The sequence below is a fragment of the Neoarius graeffei genome, chromosome 28, assembly GCF_027579695.1.
Source record: "Neoarius graeffei isolate fNeoGra1 chromosome 28, fNeoGra1.pri, whole genome shotgun sequence".
NCBI classification, from domain to species: Eukaryota; Metazoa; Chordata; class Actinopteri; order Siluriformes; family Ariidae; genus Neoarius; species Neoarius graeffei.
The window spans coordinates 46,006,211-46,027,863 of record NC_083596.1 but is presented as its reverse complement, the minus strand read 5'-3'; the positions used below and the strand labels follow the sequence as shown (position 1 = coordinate 46,027,863).

The 21,653-nt window shown below is 43.2% G+C and overlaps 1 protein-coding gene across 1 annotated transcript in view; it reads right to left on the bottom strand.

Moving 5' to 3' along the window:
• Positions 1-1,034: 1,034 nt before the first annotated feature.
• The window catches only part of mink1 (misshapen-like kinase 1), a 96,367-nt gene continuing 75,748 nt past the window's right edge, over positions 1,035-21,653 (bottom strand). Inside the window, 13 exon segments of the mRNA XM_060912441.1 lie at positions 1,035-5,905; positions 6,582-6,721; positions 6,953-7,112; positions 7,637-7,786; positions 7,916-8,016; positions 9,226-9,360; positions 9,452-9,595; positions 10,249-10,404; positions 13,119-13,230; positions 13,356-13,472; positions 13,578-13,698; positions 16,483-16,631; positions 18,533-18,627. Coding sequence (XP_060768424.1) covers positions 5,822-5,905; positions 6,582-6,721; positions 6,953-7,112; positions 7,637-7,786; positions 7,916-8,016; positions 9,226-9,360; positions 9,452-9,595; positions 10,249-10,404; positions 13,119-13,230; positions 13,356-13,472; positions 13,578-13,698; positions 16,483-16,631; positions 18,533-18,627 — 1,664 coding nt within the window. The 3' untranslated portion in view covers positions 1,035-5,821.

Below are 21,653 nucleotides of genomic sequence, written 5' to 3'. Positions count from 1 at the left end.
TCTATAGAAACTCTCGTAGCATCTTAAACCATTTGTAATAACTTCTCGTTAAAAGAATTTGGATATTATAGAAATTTCATTAGCATCTTTTAAGACAGCGGGAAAAACAGGACTACATCTGAGAACGTTCGGTAAGAAAAGCGATTGGGACGAGACTCTGGAGTGGATCTCGTGTGTGGGACGACGGGGGATTCGCTGCATCACGACGCATGGAAGCGAGTCCTCACCATGGCAACCCAAACCTCTACAGCCAGGGGTCGGGAACTTAAAGCTCACAAACGAGAGAGACAGAGAGATTCAACAGCAGCGTTCACTGTTTGCAATCACGCTGTGTTTCTGGGACACAACTGAGTTTTTATTGGAAATGAATAAGTTAATGAACTGAAAGTGGAATGGGGGGGGGGGGGGGAGACAAGGAACGCTGTTTCCTGTGTGAACGGATTAAGAGGTTTGCATTTGTGAAACGCACCTTTTAAATTTCATTCTCTCTCTGAATCTCAACTGATTGCTTAAAGTGCCATTCCACCATTGGATGTATTCTTTGGCATAAAATACAATACATTTTATGATAACATGACTAGACAGAGAAATCTTTTAGCTTCAAAATGATATATCAAACATCATTTTTTGACGACAAGTATATTAATTTTGCGACCAAAGTCACCTACCCTTTTAATTTCCGCGCGTGATGTCATCGGCAGGTTCCCCTTCTTGTGTACCACGTGACGTGTGACGTGCCACATATTATCAGCAATGGCGGATAGAACACGATAAAAATAATACCAATAAATCGAGCTAATACCAATAAATCTAGCTAACTGAAAGATTAACTCAAAATTTTTCGCAAATTTTTTGGCCCCCATACACGAGGAGAAATGACTCTCTCACTTTGGGGGTTTCCTGGTCTAAAAATAGACCGACACGTGGTACACAAGAAGGAGAACCTGCCAATGACATCACATTTCACTACCGCGCGGAAATTAAAAGGGTAGGTGACTTTGGTCGTAAAATTAATATACTTGTCGTTGTCAAAAAATTGTTTGATATATCATTTTGAAGCTAAAAGATTTCTCGGTCTAGTCATGTCATAAAATATATTGTATTTTATGCCAAAGAATACATCCAATGGTGGAATGGCACTTTAATCCGTCTTTGCCAGCTGAAGGTTCCCACCGCCCTCCTTTATGCACGAGTGACGTCACAACCTGGTGTGTGATACTTTAATTCTAGGGAAAGGTGCTTTCCAAATACAATGGCTTTCAGGTCTGAACTAATTTTCAGTTTAAGTGCACTTTCTTGACATGAGATACATTTCTGATTGCACTGGCTTCCCTTTTTTTTTTTCTTCCCTGAACTATTTATTTATGCACCAGGGGGATGGGGAGTAAGGAAAGGGGGGCATATTACTCAGAAAGAAATACTATAGCATCCTTTGTAAAGACACACACACACACACACACACACAACCCAGCTCCAAGGCACTGCTATAACGGTAAACATGGCAGTACAAATGGGGGAACATTAATAAACAAAGCTTACTACTACAGAGACAATAAGAACGCGTGGGGGGGGGGGGGGGGGGGGGATGAGCGCATGAAGAACAGAAGAGTTTAAGAGTAAGATATATATATATAGAGGAATGTGCAAGGGTTTGTGTGAGAAGCTCCAAATTAAAATAAAAGAGTGGGATTGAGAGATGGAAGAAAACTATATACACATCTCAAACTTGCACAACGTCCCACAAAATATAAATCGATCAGCCACGTCACGTTTGGTTTCCAAACTTTGTTGCTTTAGTTTGGCGGTTGAGACTAATATAGCCAATAAATAATGGATATACAGTCCTGTGCAAAAGTCTTAGCCACCCCCCTCCCCCATTTTTTTCCCCCCATACAAACTTTGTTATAGATTTCTATTTTAATGGTGTCTACATTATCAAGTCACAACATTACAAAAACATTTTAGAGTTCCAAACATTTGTTCATTTTCCAGCACAAAATTAAATGTTACAGGGAAAGAAAGAAAAAAAAAAAAAGTTTGTATCTGAGCAACATATTCCATAAGACAGCACTTTTCAGACTGAGGCCCACTTTACACGGGGACGGTCTGAAACAAAAACGCAAAAGTCCGGTTTCGTCCTCACTTTTTTCCGCGTCTACACGACCGTTTTCAAGGAGGAAATCTGCGTCTATACGGTGACGCATAAATGTGTGGAATTCAATTGGATGTGCATGCCAGGCGGCTAGGTGGTGCTGTGAAAGACCTCCACTATGTCTGCACGCATGTGCAACGTCTTCCGTCTTGTCTGATCTGCACATCTGCGCCGCGAAAACTTTGACTACTCTGGCTATGGTAAGTAAGAAAGTAAGTAAAAAAGTAAGAGCATGCTATACCCGCCTCTGTTCATTAACGGTATATGTGCAGATTCGGGATAGATGTTCGAAGGACTCCTGGACGTTTATTAAAGCTGCCAGAGCAGCTTGAAGGTCCGTTGGATCGATGTAATCAGACATGCTCTTACTTTTTTACTTACTTTCTTACTTCCCGGGCTGGCATGTACAGTATATGACATATGTATGACGTAAACGCGTACCCGACGTGAGCAGATCCGAGCAGAGTTTCGCGTATTGGGTAGTTTAGACGGATATGCAACGGGGGCTGTTTTTAACTTATCCACTCTGGAAGGCGTTTTCAATTTTTTTCCGTTTTTCAGCCTCGGAAACGCCGTCCCCGTGTAGACGAAAGGCACTTCCGATAAAATATTTAGTCGTTTTTACCCGACAGCGTCCTCGTGTAAACAGGCCCTAAAAACCAAAAACAATGAAGGCTACTGGAAAACTTTTGGTGCAAAATGAAGAAGCGAGTGCGACAAAGTGTCCAGAAGAACTGGGGCTGGTTCTGGAAGATGATCAGTAAAACCTACAGCTCATTTCCGCATAAAACTGCACTCACTGTACCGGAGACTACCTTTTTTTTTTTTTTTAAAAGCAAAGCATTGCCTCACACCAAATATTGACTTCCATTTATTATGGCTTACTGAAACATTTCGTTTCGTTATTTTTAAGCCGTTTTTGGTCTCCGGCATTTCTTTACATGTGCCTCAGACTTTTGCCCAGCACTGTACTTTCCAGAAATGCTGTACCTATGAAAAAAAAAAAAAAAAAAACCTTCACGCATTTCATTTTGATAGGAATAAAATCCAAATCTACGTTCAAATTTGTATCCGAATTCATCCAAGATGGCTGATCGCGTTCCAGTGTTCAGCTACGTGGAATTTTGTTCAGAGGCTGAACCCAAGTTGACTGATCAACTACATTTCTCGACAACTCGCTTTACACCCTGAACGGTTTCCGAAAGACACGCCAAGAGGTTTGGAAATCTATTTTCTACTGTAATTCGACTCTCATTCGCCAACATTCTTTTCAATCATTTAATATTTTAGAGCACATATTAAACTAATGGTGTCTCTCAGCTGTTAGAAAAAAAACTGAGATAAAAGTGCACACACACACACACACGAAGTTACAATCATGATTCCTTATTATTCAGCTATTATACTTTTAATATAGACATCTTTTTGGTAGTAATGTTTAATATAGATAAACTTTGTGTGACAGAAACCAAAGCTTGCTTCAGGATCTCCTGCTGCTGCAACCATAAAGACTCGTCTTCTAATCCCACTACCCGGTTTCACTCCAACTTCCTTCCCTCATGCCGTCTCAGGGAGTTTTTCGCCACTGGTTTGCTCGTTAACAATCCAAATCTGAATCGACACTTTACATTATGACGATGTCTATTGTTAAAAGCGCTATACGAATAAAATCGAATCAAATATATACCGTAAAGATTTGTAAACAAAGGTTTTGGATCCACAGTAGGCTATGCTAGCAAAAACGGAAAGGGGAAAGAAGCTGCTGTCGTGGTGGTGGTGGTGATTTGCTAGTATTGCAGAGCTGCAGGTAACACCGCACACTGGCGGCATGCAGAGAAGAGCCCGCTCAAGCTCGCCAGTCACACTGCTATTGCTTTGGACTATACTGTGTCTACTATAGTATAGTCCCACACAGACAAAAGGCAAATCCAAGCCAAAGCCATGGTTTAAAAAAAAAAAGTCCAAATTTTTTTTTCACCAAAGAACCTGATCATCCCTGCTCATCCCATGCACGCCAAAACCGACAATTTTTATTCATTTATTTTCCATACAAGGCTGTACGCCATATCAGAAAGCCATTTTTGGCAGCAAAAAACGTATCTTATATTTGTGAGCACATCAAATAATAAGCCTGTTCACACTGAAAAACAAAGACGGCGATACTGGGGTTTGACTGCATCTGAAAAACAGAAATCGAGATCGTGTTGGGGAAACACGCGCAACAAAATACGTCTGAAGGTCGTTTACCAAACACAGACCTTCACCTGTATTTTATCGGCTCCAAATTCACAAGTCGAAGTTCAGATAAAGCTGGTGCGAAGTCTTTCACCTATGGTCTCACATCCATTCCCCTTCAGTGAACTGCCTTTGGTTTGTTTTTTGTTTTTTTTTAAATATGTGCATTTGTTGCTTTTAGATGGAACTGGAGCATTTTAAAAATGTTGCCATCTTTGACATTAGCATGATAACATAAGCTTAAAGCTCCATCTATTTACTTCGCTCACAAATGAAGTACACATTTTTGCTTCCAAAAAAAAAAAAATATCCCACCAAAAATAAATAAATAATCAAAAAACTACTTCTTCCTGACCTCGTAATCTGACTGGTTAAAGAAGAACTCCTCTTGTGAAAACTTTGAACGAGAACAGCACAATTACAGCACGTATTGCAATAGAACAGCAAGAGATTATTAAAGTAGGAATAATACCAAATACCTACATACAGAGAATATCAAACAGCCCGAGATATACTGGAACTTCAGACAAAAAAAAAAAAAAAAGCAGGGAAAAAAAAAAAGGAAAAAAAAAAGCATTCTCCGAGGCTAAATTAGAGTGCGCTTGTAATAACAGTTGCACTTCTGTGCGAAAAGCATAACCCAGATTCTTCACAGCGCCGACTATAAATGATTGAAGAATTCTGCCCGATTCCGTTCTACAGAGCCGAAGGGAAAACCTAAGAGGCAGACGAGCTCAAAATATGATAACTTGATATTGTGAGAGCTCCTCAAAACGTTACACTAATGTTCTGCTAGTTTCAACATAAATAATAAAATCACTGATGTTTTTAAACCCTTTAGATTCAACGACTAGGCTACTGAATTACAGTACAGTGTGAGAATGGAAAATTACAGATGCTGTAGTGCCACCCGCGGGCAGCAGGGGGCGGTGACGACCACCGTGAAAATGTCCAAGGCTGATTGGCTTTACACACTGCTGCTGTTTCTTCATCTCGGCTCTTCAGTGGTGGTCAAGTTGGAATGTAGAAATGAAATATAGGAAATGAAATGAAATAAGGCTCTGAGCAAAAAGCGAACTCACTGAAATCTGGAGATCTAATCAAAGCTGATCAAGAGAATTAATATTTTGTTCTGGTGATGAAAGGAAGTAAAGCGATTTGGCATCCACACGCATCATAACACACACCATCCCCAAGATGTTTGTACAACAGGCTCATTGTTAAGAGAACAACCATTTCTGCGAATGACAGTCTGGAGCATGAGTGTGTGCGCGCGCAAGCACGCGTTTCTGGGAGATGTGCGTATGTGAGCAAAAGCGTGTGGGCACTGTATCTATTTACAGTGTGTGTATGTGAGAGAGAGAGAGAGAGAGAGAGAGAGAGAGAGAGAGTGTGAGAATGAGTAGAGGGAACAGTGATCACATGACTGCTCCATCACCAGTTCATAATGCAGTTTCTGTTCAGAGTCATGAAGTAAACTTGACTGCTTCCACCAGACCTCACCGATGCAAAGAACACCTGCACGAGAGAGAGAGAGAGAGAGAGAGAGAGAGAGAGAGAGAGAGAAGAGGGGGACAGAGACATGCACACAGAGACAGAGAGAAGAGGGGGACAGAGAGAGAGAGACATGCAGACAAAGACAGACACGCAGACAGAGAGACAGACACGCAGATGGAAAGAGAGAGGGACAAACACGCAGACAGAAAGAGAGGGAGAGGTACAGAGAGAGAAAGAGAGAAGAGGGGGACAGGGAGACATGCAGACAGACAAAAGCAGACATGCAGACAAAGAGAGGGGAGTACAGAGAGAAGAGAGGAACAGAGAGAGAGAGAGAGAGAGAAAGAGAGAGAGACAGAGAGAGACATGCAGACAAAGACAGACAAACACGCAGACAGAAAGAGAGGGAGAGGTACAGAGAGAGAAAGAGAGAAGAGGGGGATAGAGAGACATGCAGACAGACAAAAGCAGACATGCAGACAAAGAGAGGGAAGAAGTACAGAGAGAAGAGAGGAACAGAGAGAGAGAGACACACACAGACAAAGAGACAGAGAGAGAGAGAGAGAGAGAGAGAGAGAGAGAGAGAGACATGCAGACCGAGACAGAGAGAAAGAAAATGAGTATTTTCCTTTCAGGGACTCTATTAAATGAGTCTCTCTCTATAACTCCATGTGAAAGGTTGTGATGGAGCTCAGACCTTGTCGTTTCTCTCGCACAGAAACTTGAGTCTCTGAGCTCTCTTGTGCATGAACACCCCATCCAGGTGACCCGTCTCCACTGAGCGAATCTCAATAGCCTTCTCGCCCCAGCCCATGATCTGATTAGAACAGATATGAGCTACACACACACACACACACACACACAGAGAGAAAAATGCAATAATGTTTACATACAAACGTGTTCTATCTGCACTATAATCTCACCATTTAATTTGACATTCATCAGATAAATAGTGCTAAAATTAGGGTTGGCTGTATAGTTGATTAAAATGCCACATAGTTGTCGTCACTTTCCTCCTAAATATAGCATGCAGGTGTGTGTGTACGCGCGGGTGTGTGTGCGTCATACCAACAGAGGTGGGCATCTCTCCCCACTGCAGCACCACGTCTTTAATGATGCGGCCGTAGGTGTTGACGTACACTCCCTCATCCTCATAACACAGCAGCATCTCCATTCCATCAGAGCTGGGCAGGAAGACAATCGCATGTGGAGTCACCTGAGACTGGATCTACACACACACACACACACACACACACACACGATCATCATCTAATTTGGAAAAACTGCCCTTATGCTGCCTTCTGAATGGGAAGTGGCAGCATTTTAAGCACAATATGTGTAAGGATAAAAAAAAGGAACAGAACTCTTGGGTGTGTGCTGCTGGAGGAAAATAATCAATGATGGGATGGTGCGATGCAACCACAATGCTAACAATTCTCCTATAACAGGACACCCTGAAAAAGTCTAATTCCTCCTCTAACTAATATATTTTTTTTAACAATTGCAATTTTATTTACTAATCAACAACACAGTGTGCTTTGTATCCGTTTATAGTTACATTTAATTTTTTTTTTTTTTTTTGGGGGGGGGGGGGGGGGGGGTGCAAAAAAAACAAAAACAAATCTGCACTACTACCGGATTGTTCAACCTCAACCACCAGGTGGCACCAGAATATACAACTCATTCTGTGCTTGAGCGAGGTTAACGCTGGTCCATCTGAAAACAGACTCCTGCACATCTCGTGTGACTCACGTGGACAGGAACGTAGATGTCGTAGTTGTTTCCGGAATCGACGTCAATGGCGTGGAAGCCGGCGCTCGAACCGTAGATAACCTTTAACCTCTGACCTTCTTCCACAGTCAGGTCAACCAGCTGAGGTCTGTGAGGCAGGTCAGTAAATGACTAGAGAGAGCGTGAGAGAAAAAGGTGCAGATTAGTTGTGGAATACTGCGGCCTCGTCGAAACACCCCACCCCACCCCCAACGAAAATAAAACCTGGAGTAAGTGATAGTGAAACGTGTCGCCGCTCACCTTGAAGGCCATGAATTTGTGGTAGGGTTTGGGTGCCCAGGCGTACACCTCTACCGCATTCTTCAGAGCGATTACCAAGAATTTAATCCGCTCGTACTTCACTGAGTGAATCGTACACGATGCAAAAAAATAATAATAAAAAACCAGGAGGGTGTTAAGAATTCATAGCAGCCATCAAGACGATCAAGTTTATTAAAAACAATCACTGCATGAATTAAGTTAAGTTTTGCACATTTAAGACAGACATCAGGCCAAACCTACCGAGTTTAAAGCACTTCCTTGCTGACCCTCTAGAGATCTTGCAGTCACGTGACCGGAAAGTACACAGCCGCCATCTTGTCGGTCAAAAACACCGCTGAATACTGCTGCACTCGTGTACAGAATGGATCAATTTCAACCGACGGACTACACGGCTCATTTTTCTAATGAACAGATAACTAGATATATGTCTAAAATAAACGATCTACAGATTAGTGACCCTTATGGCTTACCGGACGTAGTTTTCACGACCGTGTCAGTGGATTTTGAACTGCCAGCGGAACACCCAGACGTGTATAATTACCTCATTAACTTTCCCTCGCTGTTCAGTGGTGAAGCACTGCGTGCTTATAAATCTCTGCACAGTTATCTTTACAGAAATTCAGGATTTGTCAGCGACTCAGATGTGGCATCTTGTAAACAAGAAAATAATCCTCATTGAACGGGTAAGTCACTTAAGTATTGAGTATAGCACTGACCAGCCGATTATAGAATAGAATAAGGTAATTCCAGCTGTAATTCCAAAACGTCCGTCTTGTTTACCATGGATCTGGCGTTGGAGAGAGAGAGGCTTGGCAGTGGAGGTTTGAGTGGCTGTTTTCTGAGCTTAGTCAACAGGCCGGCTCTGCCTGCAGCCTCGCTTCTGCTCCCGACGCCGCCTCCTTCGCTTTGCTTCCGATAACAATCCACGGAGACCCCGCTGGTCTCGCTATCTCGTCCGGAATGTTGTGCATGCGATGGAAATCGCTACAAACCGTCATTTTCTGCTGGAAACCAATGTCCAGTAAGTCCATACGGTTATAGTGGATATTGAAGTCCGGTACAGACGAACAACACGCAAAAATACACACAAAAACCGTGCACAGGTAGGGAGAGCTTGTAGCCGCAGCCGTTGTAGTAGAATTGTATATAGTAGGGTTTTCCAGAAAAAAAGGTAGAAGTAAAAGCAGAAGTAGAAGGCGGAAATATGGCGTTTGACCAACAAGATGGCGTCTATCACAATCTGGATCGGCTGTGACGTCACATGCAAGTGCTCCATAGTGTGCACTTACCCACTTTGTAGTGCACGCAGCCCTCCATTTCCCCTACAGTGGTCCAGCCCTGCTTCTTCTCCACCTCGGGGTCATTATGGAGGATCTTATTCCTCAGCCAGGCCAGATAATACACCCTCACCTTATTCTTTTTTCCTGAGAGAGAGAGAGAGTGTGAGTGTGTTAAGGCAACGCATCCAGCTTAATTTAGTTAGCTTGTGAATTTTTCATCTGTGCGATTTAAAACCTGATATGGTGATGAGCAGGTTAAGTCCTTCGAGTACGTCCATCTGCTGGAACCTGCGGGAATTGATGAGTGGATACACTTTGCCCTGCCCACTGCGGTCCAACAGCTTTAGACCGTTCTCCGTTCCAACCAGCAAGTTTACACCTGCACATAAAGTCATACAGGCACAAATCAGACCCCTTTGAGAGTCCACTAGCAAGTTGACATCTTAAAATACATATACACTACCGTTCAAAAGTTTGGGGTCGCCAGACAATTTTGTGTTTTCCATGAAAAGTCACCCTTTTATTTACCACCGTAAGTTGTAAAATGAATAGAAAATATAGTCGAGACATTTTTCTGGCCATTTTGAGCATTTAATCGACCCCACAAATGTGATGCTCCAGAAACTCAATCTGCTCAAAGGAAGGTCAGTTTTATAGCTTCTCTAAAGAGCTCAACTGTTTTCAGCTGTGCTAACATGATTGTACAAGGGTTTTCTAATCATCCATTAGCCTTCTGAGGCAATGAACAAACACATTGTACCATTAGAACACTGGAGTGAGAGTTGCTGGAAATGGGCCTCTATACACCTATGGAGATATTGCACCAAAAACCACACATTTGCAGCTAGAATAGTCATTTACCACATTAGCAATGTATAGAGTGGATTTCTGATTAGTTTAAAGTGATCTGCATTGAAAAGAACAGTGCTTTTCTTTCAAAAATAACGACATTTCAAAGTGACCCCAAACTTTTGAACAGTAGTGTATACACGTGTTATTTCTATCCCTCTCACAGACACACAGAAATCATACCCCAGAGTGCAGCACAGAGGATCTCGGAGTTAAACCTCTTCTTGTATTTGCGGATTTCGGGGGTGTCACTGACAGGGCGAGTGTTCGTGGGGTTCACGTTGACCATGGAGCCTTTTCGCACCTCCAACTTCAGCTGGTCAAACCGAGAACTCAGACCTACACACACACACAATTCAGTTAGATCTTCACCTTTATCTTTCATTGAAAGCAACTCCTTTGTACTAATAAAAGATGCAAACCTTTGCAACTTAAACATTTTGCTTTCACATCTGGGCTCATTAACCGGTTGTAGTAAAGGACAATCAAGTTAAAATAATCAGTAGCATATTGAGAATTATTATACATACAGGACACCTTTTCAACAGAATAAAAACGGATTCTATCTCCTTCTAGTGGGTTTATTGATGACATGCAAGATCGTATCGCTTATCCTCCATGTATTACGCCGCTCTCCCCGATGGAGAATGAGCGTGCAATATTGTTATAATATTGCACGTTGTCAAGACAACACAACGTCACATTTCGGAGCTCACGCAAAGATCCAATGGCAAAACTTCTGCTGCGCATGCGCACATCATTTGTCGGCCGGGAGAGAGAGAGAGAAGACGACGGGGTTAACTCAGTGCTCGGATTAAGCACTAAATAAATAAACTGAAACTAAAAGACAGCGCGAAAGGCTACCAAAACTTCATTAGGTATTCATCACGCATATTTGCAAGAGAAAAACAGACCAACGGACATCGAAAAACTGGAAAAAAGAGACACGTTGGAGACGCTGGTGATTGACTGACAGTTTATTCACAAAAATGGCCGCCAGGTTTGCTTCATTAAAAGCCAAAGATTTAAAGAGAAAGACATGCTGAACACCCGAAAGGCTACCAAAAACGTCCCTGGATATTCTTCACGCACACTTACAAGAGAAAAACATACCAACAGACATCGAAAAACTGGAAAAAAAAAAAAAAAGAGAGCAATAGTGGAAATATAAAAGTTCTACTTGGAGGTGAGGAAAAGTGACGGAGACTTTTACAAGAGGACTTCACTCGTGGACTTCACTCAGCAAAGCCCTTTTGTTTTGAACAACTGCAATGGAACAATTAACTATGACCAAAAGTAACTTGGAACTTGTCTGTGAAGGTTCTCAGTCATCCAGGTCATGGTAAACTGTGGGTGGTAAAAGAGAGCAACTGGACTTGCTTGAAGATTCTTGAAGACGTTTCACCTCTCATCCGAAAGGCATCTAGCCTTTCAGATGAGAGGTGAAACGTCTTCAAGAATCTTCAAGCAAGTCCAGTTGCTCTCTTTTACCACCCACAGTTAACTTTGATCTTGGACTGTGTACCTGTATAAAAGTTGGGTTGTTGTTCAGGCTTTTTGAACTTGTACCATTTTTATTTAGAATTTTGACTTTGTAAAGTCCACTGGATTGACAGAACAGTGAAATTTGCTCAGAATCAGTATTCAATATTGATAAGTTACCGCCCCGGTTCTTAACTTTTTGTAAAATCAATAATTGTTCCATCAAATGTGTACGTATAATAATAATAATAATAATAATACCTGGGTTTTTTTTCATGGTCTATCAGATATATTCCATTCAGCTACTCACCTTCAACTCATTCAGTATCATGCTCGCTGAAAAGAATATATCTGATAAACCATTCAAAGCCAGCCAATGGAGCGCTTGCATGTGACGTCACAGCCGATCCAGATTGTGACAGACGCCATCTTGTCGGTCAAACGCCATATTTCCGCCTTCTACTTCTACCTTTTCTTCTGGAAAACCCTACTATATACAATTCTACTACAACGGCTGCGGCTACAAGCTCTCCCTACCTGTGCATGTTTTTTATGTTTTTTGTGTGTATTTTTGCGTGTTGTTCGTCTGTACCGGACTTCAATATCCACTACAACCGTATGGACTTACTGGACATTGGTTTCCAGCAGAAAATGACGGTTTGTAGCGATTTTCCATCGCATGCACAACATTCCGGACGAGATAGCGAGACCAGCGGGGTCTCCGTGGATTGTTATCGGAAGCAAAGCGAAGGAGGCGGCGTCGGGAGCGGAAGCAAAAGCGAGGCTGCAGGCAGAGCCGGCCTGTTGACTAAGCTCAGAAAACAGCCACTCAAACCTCCACTGCCAAGCCTCCATCTCTCCAACGCCAGATCCATGGTAAACAAGACGGACGATTTGGAATTACAGCTGGAATTACCTTATTCTATTCTATAATCGGCTGGTCAGTGCTATACTCAATACTTAAGTGACTTACCCATCCAGTGAGGATTATTTTCTTGTTTACAAGATGCCACATCTGAGTCGCTGACAAATCCTGAATTTCTGTAAAGATAACTGTCCAGAGATTTATAAGCACGCAGTGCTTCACCACTGAACAGCGAGGGAAAGTTAATGAGGTAATTATACACGTCTGGGTGTTCCGCTGGCAGTTCAATATCCACTGACACGGTCGTGAAAACTCCGTCCGGTAAGCCATAAGGGTCACTAATCTGTAGATCGTTTATTTTAGACATATATCTAGTTATCTGTTCATTAGAAAAATGAGACGTGTAGTCCGTCGGTTGAAATTGATCCATTCTGTACACGAGTGCAGCAGTATTCAGCGGTGTTTTTGACCGACAAGAAGGCGGCTGTGTACTTTCCGGTCACGTGACTGCAAGATCTCTATATTATTTAATTATCTGCTTTGAGGTTAGATTATTTTGAAGTGGGAACAATGAGTGAAAGAAAAGAGTTCGTCCTTTGTGTTGTTTCTCTACTTTTATCAGCCTACTGTAAGACAGAGAAATGGTACCATGCTTGCGCACGCACACATATATCTTTCAGGAATTTTTCATATCACTGGAACTAACCTCCCACTGAGATGGGCTCCCCCGTTCCCCCTGACGGCTGGTACATTCCAAGATCCACAAAAGTAGTGAAGGAGGATTTCCCAGAAGCCTTAACCAAACCTCTGGACTGATACTGGAATCAATACAATTGTGTGATATGAGCTAAAGCACGTGTTGGAAGTTCTTCAGTTTTGCACTGGAGTCATCACTGGATTATAGAATTAAAATTGAAGAGGGGGAAAAGAAAAAGGGCCTCACGTCATACGTGGAGTCTTTGCCAGGAGAGGAGTGGGAGGCGGAGTCAGTGGGGGAGTGCGACGGCTGAACCACGTCAGGCAGGTTGGTGTATCCATTATGATTACGCTTCTCTGGAGTCTAAACACACACAAAAGACAGAGCAATTCTCCTATTGGGTCAAATAAAATCAATTCCAACACACACACACACACACACACACACACACATGAATATCCCTCTCACCCTCTGAACGAGCATGGTCTGATCACCGTAACCTCCAGCCCGCTCTTCATCTCCTCCATCACCTTCCTCTTCCTCATGGACCACCATAGTGTTGACCGAGTCCGAGTCTGGGTCTCGTGGGCTAACAGCAAAGAAAGACAAATGAAGACCCTTCTGAACCTGAAGGTTCTCAGGATAACAATGACAATTATGTGATTTTTAACACAGAGATGCCTACCCCAAATTTTGAATTTCAGTATTCTTGAAAACATTTTTCAGTATTTTGGAATGACTTTCAGTAACATTAATTTATGCGCATTTCCATTATAAAGAGGTGTATATACCAATATGTTTAACATTTAAATTATTAAAAAGTACTGTTTTGTGTGAATTGAATAAACCAAACGCGAGCAGCCGTCTCAACTGAATTTCCACTCAACAAATTTCTAGAGCATACAATATAGCACATTTTTATAAATACAATAGTGTTCCCTGTTTGCAGACATTACGGTTGACAAATGCCGCTTTTCCACTACAAACGCGGCTGAGCCGTGCCGTGCTGAGTTGGGCTGAGTCGAGCTGAGTGGGGCTGTTGGAGTTGCATTTCGACTACAACCGCGCTGAACCGTGCTGGCTGGAAGTGGGTGGACACATTGGGTGGAGTTAGCGAAAGTGGGTGGACGTCACGTGATGTTGTTAAGCAGCGCAAACAGTGACATCAGTGATCTTTTAAGCGGTAGTCTCACGACCCAAATAGTAAACAATAAACATGGAGGACATGGAGTCGTTAGTGTTGCTGGTCTTGGTGCTGTGGCTTGTTGTCACCGACAACGCCAACAGATACTGGCAAGAGCGTATAGATGAGGCGAGGCGCATAAGGCTTCAGAAATTCTCGTAATTCGAAATTCTTCTCCTTCCGGGTTTGTGGTGTTTACAGATCCCAGCGTGCTCGCGGGGCGTGTGTGGGCATGTGAGGACACGCCTCCTCACCAATCAGTGCACAGGGGAGTGTCTGCTCACGCCCCCAGCCTCACTCGGCTCGCTTTGGCTTGCTTCAGCCCCACTCCAAAACGGTGCGAGTTTTAGGGGCTAAGCAGGGCTGAAGCGAGCCGAGTCATGCTGTTTTTTGGTAGTCGAAACGCGAGCCGTGTCGGGCTGAAGCGAGCTGAAAAAGGGTAGTGGAAAAGGGCCATAACAATCATTGGTATTGAATGTAACTCCTCAAAAGCATTATATTATATTGCCTGGCAAAATGTTCTACCTGTTAACGGATTCGAATAAAATTAAAAAAAAAAATTTCTCGGAGAGTCCGACGTTGTTATCTTAATGTCCCAATATATAAATACTTCAGCATAATGCTTCAGAAGAGACATTGAATAAAATGGCATTTATAATTGTATTTAAAACAGTGGAAAGATCAATTTTTTGCCACAATCCCAACAACACTAATCATAAAATTCTGTTTTTGATCATACGACATGTACATTTGCACTTGCAACACTGAAAAGACTTTGAATTAAAGAAGTCCAGCCAGTGTTTGATATTTCAGTGAATAAAAATCAGACATGTAAAAAGAAACTGAATAAGTTTAACTCACATTTCATGGCACTAATCGGCAAGTTCAACTCCAAGCACAGGTCAACCATCACCGCTTCAGCACGTGTCACGTTCCGTGTCTTTTCATGCACAGATTTCGTAAAAAAATGCTGGATACCCCCAGATTTACTTTCCGCCTGACTCGCCATTTCAGCATACTCCATACGTTTTTTTGTAGTTGACATGCCGCGTGCAGTCATCGCGACCACCATGAGTGATGTTAATGTCAGTTCTACACAGTTTGCAGTGCGCGTATCGATTGCCCTTTTGACTGGGTGTAATGCACGGCCATTCTACCGTATCGAAAATAACGCGAACAAATGTGCGGAATCTGCGCATGTCACACACAGCATGTGTGGTTGTCGTAAAAATAAATAGCCGTGAATCGCGCATGGACTGAAAAAGTCACTTGGACATTTAAAAACAACTCACTGGAATTTAAGACTTTATAATAATTCCGTACAGAATAACACTGTTTGCCATAACATCGTATTTACGTAACTTTTCCGTACAAAATACGGCCAATCCGTACTAGTAGGCATCTCTGTTAACATAATCACTCATTGTCAGCCCTCAATAAGGTCAAAGGACAACCAAGTTCGCGCACACAAATTGCTATTTAAAAATCAGGCTTTCGTCTAAACGGGGGAACAGGGGCGCTGCGCCCTCTTACTCTCGGTGTGCGCCCCCTTACCGACTCCGTGAAAACATCCCAGCAACACTACGTGACAATGTGTCTGATCATCAAATACGTTATAATTGCTCCAAAAATATTCCAATCATAGCAGATACACCGCCAGACAGTGCAAAAACAATCCGAATTGGCGTTTTCCAGACTGAGGCACCATGTTGTTTAGTTGTTTACTTGTCGCGGCTGCTCTCGCGAGATTTGACATGGGTTACATACGAAGTCAGCTGACTTGTAGAGCGAGATTTCTCGAGACTGAATGACCTTTCACCCACCGGCGCGGGAGTTTTTGACAGAAGTAGTGCGCGAGTTGTTTTTGTTGACACTTGGGCATTTAAAGCTGTCATCCTGCGGCACGAAACGGAAGAAAGCCAAAGACTGTCCGGGGCAGAAGAAGATTACTTCTTTCTTTTTCAATGTTGACAGACAATTTGTTACAATTTCCCTCTCAGATAGCCTCAGAATGTCCCATTGGAGCATTTTTCAAAGGCTTTGCATGGCGGGGGGGGGGGGGACAACCGGCACCATCCCCCCCCCCGCTTCGCTCCCTCGCCATGGTGAGCGCCCTCATACTAAATTTTTCTAGAAAAAACCCTGAAAATAATTTTTTTTTTTTTAAAATAGCCACCCTTCCGGCCGTACCGGTCAGTGGGACTCTCCTCTTCCTGTCCCTCTCCACTCTCGCTCTCCTCGCTGCTCTCACTGCTCTCTGAGGAAGACGAATAGTCGTTGGCCTTCACTGGAGGACGAGGCTGCTCCTCCGTACGTTCCTTCGAGTACAGCCCGTGGTCCTGACACATGCACAGAACAACATCATTCACTAAAAACAGTGAGGCACACTCAAAGCAGACTTCAGTGTCGAGACCGTGGATGTCAGAATAAGAAAACAGAAAGAGCCTCTGGCTTTTTCTGGATTATGAAGGATAACAAGTAATGGAAATGTTGGGCAAGACAGACTTTTTTTTTTCCACCAGAAGTACGAGACACCAAGCATGCCTTAATTCTTGGACTACATTTGTGGAAAATTGTGCAAATGGATTTTTTTTTTTCTTTTGCACCATTCCTTTAATGCCGTCCTCTCTCTGCCTGGACTGCTCTGCAGTAAATCTGTCCCGTCAATACAGGATGTCCTGAACATCAAAGGGCCAAAGCTTTCTGAGTAGTAGTGCTTAGGGCTGTAACAATATGCGTATCGAAATCGAAATCGCGATACGCAGAGCCACGATCCGTGTCGCGATACAAGAAGGCAGAATCGCGGTACACCCTTTCAAACTTCTCCTCAGCCCAAAAACAGAGGCGCTTCCAAACTTCAATTTATGAATACTTTACTTTTTATTTAAATTACATTTTAAACTTACTTAAATTACTTTTTTTTTTTATATCTATTAGTAAGTCGTTTTTTCGCCGACCTGCGACAATCTTCTGTGAGTCACGCAACGTCCACACTCGCCACTGGCAGAGCATTCATTTCTTTTAAGCGGTCGCCATTCTGGTTGCGACGCGGGGAGCGAACCTGTAAACAAGCAGCTCATTGGCTGGCTAGGTGTGCCACAAGCCAATCACAATCACTTGACCGGAAAGGCATGCAGTGTTGCCAGATTGGGCGGGTTTAGGTGCTTTTTGGCTGGTTTTGAACATATTTTGGGGTGGAAAACGTTAGCAATATCTGGCAACACTGAAGGCATGTCTGTTTGGGCGGAAGCCTTCTGCGGCAGTTACATTTTGACACGCGAGCAACGTTTCACCATAAAAATTCCGTAATTTCCATCTGTTTTCCGCGATCACAGAAAATCATTGGCCCTATGAGAGTGAGACAGTGAGAGAGCCCCCCACCCCACCCCCAAAAATCTTAACGGATTTACACGATTTGGAAAAATGACTTTTTCAGAACCGAAAAAAACAGAGCTTCCGGCTCAACAGTATTATTTTGAGAAATAAAACAATCTTTGGATATACATTTGTTCATTTTTGCATACATATTACTCATTCTCTGCAGTGGTCTGAATTATTTGTTATTAAATAGTTAATGTAAGTAAGTAAATGTTAATAAGTCAAATTTACTACTTTAAAAAAAACATTTTAAAAAAAATCATGGGCGTATCGAATCGTGGGTCAAAAATCGCGATACGAATCGAATCGTGAGTTGGGTGTATCGTTACAGCCCTAGTAGTGCTCATCAGAGAAGCGTTACCCGAACCTGGATAAACATTTTCACTCTCAACATCATTCCTGACTTCATTCCAGTAAAATAATGGATCCCACAAGAGCGTAATGCAACGAGAGAATTATCCCGTCTTGCTCACTGCGCGGGATCGTTAGTAGTCATTAAATCTGATCAGAGAACTATTCCGTCTGCGTCCACTGGCTCATTAGGCTCTCAAACTGCAAAATGAGATGCTGGCATGTGAACAAACACTTCACAACACACACACACAGGTACTGACCTCTCCTATTGCTCTCTTATAGCTCTGAGGATCGAGGAGGATGGGAAGCACAAAGTGAAGAAAAAGTGGCAGAAACAGATGGGATTAAGGGTTAGTATTAAAACAGGGAGAAACGTCTTTTGCTAGTTTATTAATAGTTTACACAGCAGCGGAAAGGTTTTAGCAAAGTCTGCAGTTGTGTGGGAATGTTTTTACAGCCTGCATGCCTGTGTTGAGCTGCACTTTGTGCATGTGTGCGCGCACATTACCGCTGGTCTGCTGGGTCTGGAAGAGGTGCGAGACTCGCCAGGTTTGTGCCGTCCATCGTGAGAGAGGATGGGAGACGAGTCCATTTTAGATGAACCTGAAAATCACAAGAAACAATGCTAATGTGAAGGAAAACAAACAAACCAACCACACCCTATAACCACATTTCCCCTGATAGCCATATACAGTTGCGGTCAGAAGTTTACATACACCGACATGATTGTCATAGTAACACCGGCCTTTCGATGATTTATTCAAGCTGCTCTCTCTCTGTGGCAGAACGCAGGGTCAAATATGTACATACAGCGCACCTCATATTTGGTTTCAGGTCCCTTAGCAAGTTTCACCTTAACCAGATGCCCCCCCCACAATCGACAAACTTGCGGCAGCTGGATGTTTGACCACTCTTCTTGGCAGAATTGGTAAAAGTTGAGTTAAATTTGTGCGTTTCCAGGCACAGACCAGACTTTTAAGCACAGTCCACATATTTTCAACACGGCTGAGGTCAGGACTTATTTTAAGCCCCCCACTCCCTTTTAAGCCTGTTTTCTCCATTCCACAACCAGCTTTGATGTGTGTTTGGGGTCAACATCCTGTTGAAACGCCCCATTGTGCCCAAGGTTCAACCTTCTAGATGATGGTTTGAGATTATGCTGAAGAATCCTGAGGTTCTTCATTATTCAATCCACTTTGCACAATGCACCATTCCCAGTGGCAGCAAAACAGCCCCAGAGCATAATGCTACCACCACCATGCTTAACATTTGGTATAGTGCTCCTCTGTTACCCCTTTTCCACCAAATCAGTTCCAGGGCTGGTTCGGAGCCAGTGCTGGTGCTGGTTCACAACTCGTTCAACTTGCGAGCCAGCTGAGAACCAGTTTGCTTTTCCATAGCTCGCGGTGCTAAGCGGAGCCATGTCATTACGTCGCTGTATACGTCAGTTACGGCGCTACGTTTGCATAAACCTTGGCACGAATATCAAAGCAAAAAAACAACACGGAAGAAGCAGCAGCAGCGGCAACAACAATAATAATGGACGACTTCGCGTTTGTACAGCTGCTGCTTCTCATCGCTTAAAAATGGCGATCTTTCACGGTCTTGTTATTGTTGGTCTTAACAACTCCGCCCCCCCCGCTGATGTAAGCGGTTATTTCCTCTGGCCCAGCAGAGAGTTGGTGCTAGCCTGGAACCGGTTTTTCTGGCCCAGAGCCAGTTCTTTGTCAGTGGAAACAGAAAACCCGGGTCCAAACTAAGCACTGGCCCCGAACCAGCCCTGGAACTGCTTTGGTGGAAAAGGGGCATGTGTGTCTGGTCATTGTGGCCAAGCAACTCAATCCTTGTCTCATTTGACCATAACACTTCCGTCCAGAAGGCTTTTTTCTTTGTCCATGTGGTCAGGTGCAAATTTTAGTCGAGCATAAAGGGGACGATTTTGGAGCAGTGGCTTCGTTCTTGGATGGCAGCCTCTCAGTCCACGGTGATGTAAAACTCAGCTGATTGTAGACAGGGACACTGGTGTTCCAGCAGCTTCCAGTTCATGGCAGGCCTGTGCTTTGGTGGTTCCTGACCGTCCAAAGTAATTTCTTCTCAGCTGAGGTCTTCTTCCAGCAAAGTAGCCACACCACTCAGGTGGTGTTTACATTAGACCGTATCCGTCTCGTTTTCGTCGCGGATGCACTGTCCGTTCACATTAAAACGCCGGGAAACGACTCCACAGGCGGAAAAACTTGAATCCGCCAGGGCCCACGTATTCAATCCATTACGTATCTGATCTGGTGCTGTGTAAACATTGAGAAACGAGGATACGCTGTGCTGAGCTCTAGCTGACGTCGTCATTGGACAACGTCACTGTGACATCCACCTTCCTGATTCACTGGCGTTGGTCATGCCACGTTGGTCATGTGACGCAACTGCTGAAAAACGGCGCGGACTTTCACTTCCTGCTATTTGTCCCGAATCACTGCTCGTGCGCTACACTCGCGCACTCTGAGCTGCGCAGGGCCGGAGTGCGCACCCTCCAGAGGGCACTCGCTGTTCAGGGCGGAGTGATTTGGAGCGCAGGATGCCTGCGGAGCCGAGCGTATCCGTGTATTGGCGTTGCTGTGTGCACGCAAATCGTGTATTGGCGTTGCTGTGTGCACGCGAATCGTTTTAAAAACGTTAATCTGATGATCCGCTGATACGGTCTAATGTAAACACCACCTCAATAACTTGTACTTGCATACGATTGCATGAACTGATGATCTTGGAATCTGCAGTTGTTTAGAAACGGCTTCAAGAGACATTCCAGACCGTGTAAATCTATTACGTTCTTTCTCAGATCTGCACTGAGCTCCTTGGACTTTCCCATTGTACTGTGTGTGTTGGTCAAGCCAATGAGTGTCAAACTAACCCTTTTTATTTTGGCACAGCGAAGCTACCAGCTGCAGTCAATCACTCACAGGAAGTTAAGCAGCGCTGGCAAGTTAAAAGACATTTTGGAACTTTCACCATCACCGAATTAATCATCATAGTGGGGGTATGTATAATTATGATCCGGTGTTGATTTCAGAAAACCCAAAACTTGTGCAATAAATTATTGGGGTTTTTTTCCCCCTATTAAAGATGTACCTTGTACAATCATTCTGCACCAGAAAAAGAAAACCACCGAAAGCCCAGTATTGCCATAAGATTCATGTCCATGTGTGTAAACTTATACCACGGTGCTATTAAAATTCTCAATTCTGATTGGTCAGGTGGCGTTGATTAATTTTCTATAATACTGCCAATAGCTCCGACAGTCATTCCAGCTGAAATTCAGAGCATCCTGTGTGGGAAACACTATATAACCTAAGCTTTAATAATAAGCCGATTAAGCACATTCCAAAAAACACATGTAATCGTTGATATAGCAAAGTTTTCTGTAAAATGTTACTTATTGAATTCTCAAGTGTCTTTCGCAACATTTATAGAGTTTTCAGTGTGTCTTATTAACTTCAACACAGAGAAAAAAGAAGCTGGTGAGGGAAAGACTGTTTATAGCTGCTATAATACAAGAAATACCAGGAAGTAACTTGTTTCATAGACATTCTGCAACATTGATAAATAACTGGTAGCAGTGGAAAATTGCTACTGTACAAGAA